Source organism: Sphaeramia orbicularis, chromosome 21 (assembly GCF_902148855.1).
Source record: "Sphaeramia orbicularis chromosome 21, fSphaOr1.1, whole genome shotgun sequence".
Lineage (NCBI taxonomy): Eukaryota > Metazoa > Chordata > Actinopteri > Kurtiformes > Apogonidae > Sphaeramia > Sphaeramia orbicularis.
In genome coordinates, this window is record NC_043977.1 from 1,873,921 (window position 1) to 1,883,019 (window position 9,099).

Consider the following 9,099-nt stretch of genomic DNA (forward strand, 5'->3'; position numbering starts at 1 on the left):
ACAGCAGTAATTATAAGTTCTGCAGATGATCTTTTAGATATGTACTATGTATAACATACATCAGCTTTACTGTCTGTTCTTTATATTATTAAAACTCTTAACAGATGGAACTTTATCATTAAGTAAAAGTCGTGTTCTGTCGTATGAGGTGGAGGTGGATGTAATATGTTTTCTTTTTCCCACTCCTTTTCAAGCAAAACATATTGAATTTATTTTGTTATTACTAGTGTACATGACAACTGCTATATTGTCTTAATCACCTCTATTTATTCAACAATTTAACAATTTAATAAACCCATTAAGTGCAGATATATTCACTTCTTTAATGACTCTGTTTGTTCATGCAAAATGAAACGCAATTCACATAAATTAAAAATGAATGATATTTAATCGTGGTTAATCGAAATAATCCACAGCAACCCTGTGACTAATCTGATGAAAAATTTAAACATTTGACAGCACTAATATAAATATACCATAGATTAAAAAAAATCTTACTATGAAGACTTGAAACAAATATATTCTTCTTAAAATAATAATGTTATCATTCTATAATCCTTCGATAATATTTCCTTATTTTAATAAAACTTGATAAGTGTCATTTTCTTCCTGCACTGGTAGATAATTGTACTAGAAATAAACCTTTTTGTTACCCAATAATGACTTTAATTTTCTTATTTTTGTACAGGCCTTTTTGCAGTGTATGCTTAATCACTTCCACAGGAAATTCTACTTTTTTTTTTCTCCGCCTGCCATTTTCTCTCACATTTTTCCTCGCCGCTCCCCACCCAGTTTCTCTGGTGGGTTTTTGAAGACTTAAGTTCCACATTTTTTCCCCCCCTTCTCCTTCTCTTTCTTACAAGGCAAATCCTGGGAGAGGTTGATGTGAAGACCAGGCAGAGCAGGGATGTGAAGAATATAAACACAATTTTTTTTATTGTCCAGAGGGAAAGGGGGGGGTGCGGGGGGGCACAGGGGGTTGGGCGGTGGGGTCTGTAAAAGAGACGAGGACCTTATCACAGCCCAGCAGCTCTGTAATTCGCCGCCATGATAAAGTGGCGGCGCGGAAAACCTTACAAGGCTGGCACAATCCAAAGACGGATTAGGTTTTTCTGACATAAGCTTCCTGAAAAACTAATCAATCAGCCCATGCAGTATTATCAGAAGCGTGAGATTAAAGAGCTGCTCCTAATCCTCCCACTGTACATTTTATTACACTTCCCAGTGTTAGTTGCCTTTAAATATACAATAAATAAATAATAAAACCAAACCTAATTGAGCATGGGAAAGGGGAAAAGGGTTAAAGAGTCCTTAGAGACGGAATCTATGTAGAATTTGTGTTTTGTTATGAAGACAGGGATAAAACTGTTGTCCTTGCCAGAGCCCTTTTTGACTTTGAATAGAGCCACACTGTCTCACTCCAGCACTGCAGAGGAAAAAAAAAAGGAAAAAAAAAAACCCACGGCGGATTTTCATTGTAATAATCGCAACTAAAATGTAACCGAATCGATGCTTGCGTTCAGACCCATCCGCTGTTTGTGCGAACAGATAAACAGCTAAAAACGAACATATATAAATAATGAAACTGCTATTGAAGTTAAGGCTAAATCCTTTGAGCAATGACTTGTAATCCCTTAAATCAGTGCACGTCGGAGTTGCAGGGAAGAACTCGGAACACGCGGCGCACCCACAGATCGGGACTTGTTCGGCTAAGCTTTGTCTCTTTAATACGTCACACCCTTCTATCAAGATGCTCACTCCATTCCTGCACAGTCTGATCCTCTTGGCATGGCCTTGTCATGACGTTATATTACCAAAGAGCTCTCACCCCGGCAATAAGACACAAAGGCCTAATAGACTTTGTCAACGTCTTCTTACACTTAATCCCGAGGAGCGTTGGAAAAACTCCCTTTCCCTGCGTGCAATCTGTGGAATAAAAGGCAGGGCAGGACAGGGAGCAGGGCTCTCCAGTCGGTTTTATCTTCATCTACATTGTTCTGCTGTCATTGCACAGAGGATAACTGCAGCAGATGTCATGGGGAAGAATAGATTCTCTCAGGATGGCTCTGACCCTCTTATTTGTCCCTGGGGTAGGGCCCAGATGCTGGGGTTGGGGTCGCGTTTTCAACTGTTTGATTCATGTTCTGAGTGGTTTTCGATGTCTCTGTGTATATGTGCGGTGTGAGGGCATGAAAAGAGTTGTTTTGTTATTTAGCAGGATTCACCGGTGACTGTGAAACACTCCTGTTTACGGCTCTAGATGTATGGTTGGGTACGTAGTGAAGGGCCCTGATGGCGAAGGTGCATCCTGTGACACCATCTGCGGTTGGAATCTGTCCTCGAAAATCTGTTTGAATGTCGGCGTGGCATCAACTTTGGAGTTTGTAACACTTAAAGACTGGGTGCTACTTTTATATCAGGTTCCAAATTGATTTTTCTCTCTATTTAAGTGATTTATTATAGTAATTAGGGCTGTGTATCGGCAAGAATCTGACAATACGATACAAATCCCAGTACTGGGATCACGATACGTTATATCACGACATATCATGATACTGTTAAAAAAGGCAATTTTTTATTGGGTTTTTTGTTTTGTTTTGTTTTTTAAAGATTATTTCCGTGAAGAATTGAATTACACCAGAAATATACACAAATACTAAACACATTTTTTTTATTTGATCCCAACAGGATCTAATGTTCTATCACAAAATGTTCCTGTGTTCAAACTGAAATTCTGTTTTACAGACATTCCAGTTTCAGATCCTGTTCAAATGTTCAGATTCTATTAGTTCACAACTAACATCAGAACAGTATTTGAGTTCAATCCAAACAAAGGAACTAACATTATTGAATAAAAGAATGTTAAATAATGATAAATAAAATATATACAAAAAGGAAAAACAAAAATGAACCTCCACAATATCTGCATTTCAATAAATACCCAAAAATATCGATGCAGTACTTTTTAATATCAATGCAGTATTGTGAAATGAAATATCGCGATATATTGCAGAACAGATATTTTCTAACAGGCCTACCTGTGACACCATCTGCAGTTGGAATCTGTCCTCACAAATCTGTTTGAATGTTGGCGCGGCATCAACTTTGGAGTTTTTAACACTTCAAGACCCAGTGCTACTTTTATGTGAGGTTCCAAATACATTTTTCTCTCCATTTAAGTGATTTATTATCGTAATATCCTCTGTGTTTTGCACTTTTTCAGTAAAAAATTAGGTATTTCCCTTATATTTAATTCACTGATCATGTACTTTAATCATCACGCTGAGATTATATGTAAGGGTTATTCAGAGAAAACTAAATAAACGGTGTCTGTTTCAGTCCAATCTGTCATTAACTGAACATAAACCCATAAAGACCCAGAACTACTTTTATATCAGTACCCAAATGATTTTTTCTCTATTTAACCTTTCCTAAGTGATTTGTCACCATTTATAGCAATATTATCCTCTGTATTTTGTGTTTTTTCAGTGTAAATCTTGTATTTTCCCATATTTAATTCACTGATCATGTAGATGTTCATTAAAGCTCAGATTAAAGTTGATGGTTCTTCTATCAGAAACAGAAAACATTAAAAAACTGTCTTTTTCAGTCCAGTCTGTCATTAACTGAACATAAACCCAGTGTGTCCATCCACTGTCACTGATCCAGCTGCATGGGTTTGACTGGAGAATCAATGTTGTAGAAGATGACAGTGTTTCCACGGTAACTACGGAGCCCCTGAACATCCAAATCTGGTCATATGTGATGATCATGAAAAGATGAAGAACTGTGTTTTACACCAATAATTGACATGGATTGATAGGATTAGTGAATCAACAAGTATTAAACAGTTTAGATCAGTAGATGGTTTAGGTCTTGGAGGCTTAAAGGACCAACAGTGCTGTTAAATTCATCATTGTCATTGTTACTTCTGTACAAATATGTCAAAACAATAAGGTTATTTCTCCCCAAAAACTAAAAAAGCAAATGTTTCTATGGAAGGTAGACGTAATTTTGACATTAGTAGTACTGCTAAAAACCATTACACCACTTTCCTACATGAGATTTATTCAGAATATGACTTCACTTCAAACTCAACTACATGGAAGTCACAAGAACAAAGTGACTTTTTCAATTTCAAAACCAATTATTGACATGTATTGATCAGATTAGTAGTGGATCAACAGTTTAGATCAGTGGATGGTTTTGGTCTCCAGTGGCTGTTTGTGTCTTTATGGGTTCATATCAGATGATTGTGCAAGACGTTCAGAGCCTATTTTTGGTGGTGTCGTTGTTTTGAGGCCATCAGGAGGTGTTTAGGACCGATGTGTCCCGGTTCAGAGCCCAGTGGTGGTGGGTCTGCTGGGAGGTGAAGCCTCTGAGGCGTATGAACAGGGCCTCTCCAGGGAGGCAGCCCGGACCCCCCCCCCCCCCCCCCCCCCCCCCCCTCCCCCCCCGCTCTCATTCCCTGTGGAGACGAAGCTCCCATTGGGCACAAACTGGGATTCCAACAGCGTCTGGAGCAGAGGCTAGTTTTACAGACGCGTCTTTGAGCAGAGCACAGATGGAAAAACTTCCAAAACGTGGTGTTTTGTGTCCGTCCCTGATCACTAGGGCTGTGTATCAGCAAGAATCTGGCGATACGATACAAATCACAATACTAGGTCAAGGCAGTCGTCCATCCTCCTCAGTCTGGCTGTGCTCCAGGTTTCTGCTGTTAAAGGTAGTTTTTCCTTCCACTGTCTCCACTCACTAGTGTTTGCTCCTGGAGGATTCTGTTGGGTTTCTGTAAATTGGCTTCAGTCTGGTTTGGACCAACTCTGTATGTAAAGTGTCATGAGAGAACTTTTGTTATGATTTGGCACTATACAAAATAAAATTTGATTGATTGATTGACTAGGATCACAATACGATATATCACGATATATCATGATACTGCTGAAAAGGCAATTTTTTGTTTGTTTCTTTTTGTAAAGGATTATTTCCTGAAAGAATTTAATTCCAGCAGAAATCTGCCCAAATACTAAACACATTTGTATTTGATCCCAACAGGATCTAATGTTCTATCACAAAATGTTCCTGTGTTCAAACTGAAATTCTGTTTTACAGACATTCCAGTTTCAGATCCTGTTTAAATGTTCAGATTCTATTAGTTCACAACTAAAATCAGAACAGGATTTGAGTTCAATCCCAACAAAGGAACGAACATTATTGAATAAAATATAAACAATATAGAAAAACAAAAATGAACCTCCACGATATCTGCATTTGAATAAATACCCAAAAATATCGGTACAGTACTTTTTAATATCGATACAGTATTGTGAAATGAAATTTCACGATATATTGCAGAACTGATATTTTCTAGCACCCTTATCAACCGTACATCCAGAGCCATAAACAGGAGTGTTTCACAGTCGCCGGTGAATCCTCCTAAATAACAAAACAACTCTTTTCTTGCCCTCACAGACATTACAGTTTCAGATCCTGTTCAAATGTTCATATTCTATTAGTTCAGAACTAACATCAGAACAGTATTTGAGTTCAATCCCACCAAAGGAACGAACATTATTTAATAAAAGAGTGTTAAAAAGTAATAAATAAAATAGAAACAATAAAGAAAAACAAAAATGAACCTCCACAATATCTGCATTTGAATAAATACCTAAAAATATCCATACAGTACTTTTTAATATCGATACAGTATTGTGAAATGAAATACCGCGATACGTTGCAGAACTGATATTTTCTTACAGCCCTACTGATCACAGTTGGAGTGTGTAAAAGCATCGGTTCTGTGGGACATCCAGCCTGTCCTAGAGCAGCGACCGGAGACAACACCAGCAGCAGCCGTTAAATAAAAAGCTGCTCAGGACCTTTAGATTTCCCTAAGGCTCGTGATCCTCCTTTAAAGAGCTTGTTTCTGCAGTAAAACCAGAATTACAGACTGTGTCCACAAGCTTCAGCCTCTTGTAAATACGACATAATTGTCTGTGTATTCACACGGATTTATGGTTTTATCACATTTGATTATTTATCAAATAGAAACAGCAGAGGCTTTGAAAACCTGTGATTTGGTTATCTGCACCTATGGTCACATCATTTTGTTTTTCTTTTCTTTTTTTTTTCCCTTTGGCCAGACATTGGACATGTACAACACTCAGGTCAAATCTTATTTGCGCTGTGGGCAAAATCGATGATACAGTAATAAACTGAAATGAAAAAGAGGTGGACAAGGGGCTGTTTTTTTTTTTTTTTACTCATAAATGACCAGACGCCTAAAGCCCGTTCTATGAAAAGGCACAAACTGAACCAAACATCATGCATTTAAGAATAGTACACAATTTATATTAGTTTAATAAATGAAACAGTAAATTAACTTTTTATAATTGAGAGATTTTTTTTTTTTTTTTACAGCTACATTAACTCCAGTCATTAATTAGCAGTTGTCAGCTATAATATCCATTTTCCTCAAACTAATGAGGAACATAAAGTAAATACATTGATTTATTGTACAAATATAAATGCAAACTGTTTCTGTATCTAAATGCTTTAAATTAAATGTTGAGATGTTTTTAAGGAAAGTCTTGGTTTATTTTAGAAAACAAATCCACTGAACTGAAACTAAAAAACAGGATTTAGTTTTCTGAAATATGTTCAGTGGACATGTCCTCTTATTCAGGAAATATTGGACATATGAAGAACATTCTGGTGCAGTTTGAGGATAATGAGGAGGTCCAGGTTTGGAGAACTGATAAGAACATTCACATGTTTACAGGACATCAGGAATTACTAAGAGGGGATTTGTCAATTTTCTGCTACCGGAGAAAAACCAAGATAAATCTACAACAAGTTCAAAATCACAGAAGACACGAATAAACATCTGAGGAAATAAAAATAGAGCTGGAACCACTGCGGCTCCAATGTCCTCTGGACGGGTTCAGCTGAAATCTGGCTCTGGCTCTGGTTCTACTGAAGTGGATTCAGTGGTGTCATTCTCACCTGGTGCAGGAGGAAAAGAAGCAGGAATGTTTGCACAGCTCTCATCTTCAATGACTTGTGGACTTCTTCAAGATGAGTGACGTTTAAATCCGGTCTGGAAGGTGTTTGGAGACGCCACACACATGGCGCACGAACATCACCTGGAACACAAGGAGACACGGTTAAATATAAAGAGACACAGATGGACAAAAAAGAGACACATTTGGACATAAAGGAGATATATTTAAATATAAAGAGACTCATTTGAATATAAAACAGACACAGTTAAATATAAAGAGACACAGTTGAACACAAACACGCATTTAACCCTTTCATGCATGAATTATGAGAACCATAATCAAGAATTTTTTTTTTGAGTGTTTTTATTCCTCTTTAGGCATGAAAAAAAAAACACCAATGCCATTTAATTTTTTTATGAACCTATTTTTCACAGTTACAAAAATGTCCACTCAGCTGGACAGCACGGGTTTAATTTTAGAAGCAAAGAAACATTCATTTACTGATATACTGTGTGAGAACTATGGAATAAAAAATATTTTTAAAGCTGCTAATCTGATGTTTTCTCACATTTTAACATATTCTAATACTAGTTATTAATCACTTCATGGAGATGATGTGCAAAAAAGCCCAACTTTTTTTTTGAAAATTAGGAATTAGGATTTTTTTTTTTTTACATTCAAACATGTTAGTGCAGATCAGCTTTATGTAGAACAGCACAGTTACAGTAATGGTATGAATTGCACTGTTTTGGATGATGCATAAGAGTCCACTGTGTCGGCTGACATGGAACTAAAACAACAAAACTAATGACTATACAATAGAACAGCTGGAGAAGAACTGTCCACTGGAGTGACCACTGGAGTGACCACTGTGCATGAAAGGGTTAAACAAAGACACACTTAAATATAAAGACACACAGTTGAACACAAAGAGACGCATTTAACCCTTTCATGCATAGTGGTGACTACAGTGGACAGCTGATCAAAGGTGTTTTCTTGTATATTTATGGATTTGTTGTTTTGTGTATCATCCCATACGCTGCAATTCATCCCATTACTGTAACTTTGCTATTAGATAAACCTGATCTGCACTAACATGTTTGAGTGTGAAAAAATGCCAGTTGTTACTAGACTGTAATAAACAGTTTTGCTTTGTTTTTTTTAAACAAAAAGTTGTGTGGGTTTTTTTTGCATATTATCTCCATACAGGTATGTTAAAATGTGAGAAAACATAAGATTAGCAGCATTAAAAAAAATTTATTTCATAGTTTTCACACAGTATATCAGTAAATACATGTTTCTTTGCTTCTAAAATTAAACGCATGCTGTCCAGCTGAGTGGACCTTTTGTAATTCCATGAAAAATAGGTTCATAAAAAATCAATTGCGTTGTTTTTTTTGGGTTTTTTTTCTTCATGCCTAAAGAGGAATAAAAACATTCCGGAAAAAAAAAAATTCTTGATTAAGGTTCTCATAATTCATGCATGAAAGGGTTAAACATAAAGACACGGTTAAATATGAAAAGACACAGTTAGACATAAAAGGGACACATTGAAACATAAAGGGGACAGTTGGACATAAAGGAGAAATATTTAAACATAAAGACATCTGAACAGATGAAAGCATCAGGCTGCATTTGTGAAGAAGAATCCGTTCTTAATTGCTTGCCTGGGTAAATAAAGGTTAAATTGAAAAAAATAAATAAAATGAAATTCAAGCCGTGTGTTTATGTGTGAAAGTGTCCACATGTGGGACACTGAAGTGAATGTTGGACAGACACCGGTGAACTTTTCTTACCGGTGTCCAAAGGCGGCTGTCCCTCCCTTTATCCGGGGAAGGCGCGTGGAATCATCCTTCAGTCCACTGGAGAAGAAGAAGAAGAAGATCCTAAAATCCCTCCAAAGTTTGCCGTCTGTCTGGACTCTGGGCTGAAGTGTCCTCTTAAATGTCTCCGTGGACAGGCTCGGACCTTCCTGCTCAGTGTGTCAGATGCAGATGCTCCTCAGCTTCAGCTTCAGCTCAGCCTGTTCTAGGACCTCCGTCAGTGGGTTCGAGTCCAGAACTCAGATGTGGATGAAAATCTGTCCAGTCCAAGTGGA

General features: G+C 37.2%; 1 protein-coding gene across 1 annotated transcript in view; it reads right to left on the reverse strand.

Annotated features, from left to right (window-relative positions):
- LOC115412242 (neurexophilin-2-like) overlaps window positions 1-8,889 on the reverse strand; it is a 63,572-nt gene extending 54,683 nt beyond the window's left edge. The window contains exons 1-2 of the mRNA XM_030124631.1: window positions 8,800-8,889; window positions 7,003-7,143 (exon numbers count right to left, since the gene is read on the reverse strand). Coding sequence (XP_029980491.1) covers window positions 7,003-7,047 — 45 coding nt within the window. The 5' untranslated portion in view covers window positions 7,048-7,143; window positions 8,800-8,889. The remainder of the gene's footprint in view (window positions 1-7,002; window positions 7,144-8,799) is intronic.
- Between the last annotated feature and the right edge of the window lie 210 nt (window positions 8,890-9,099).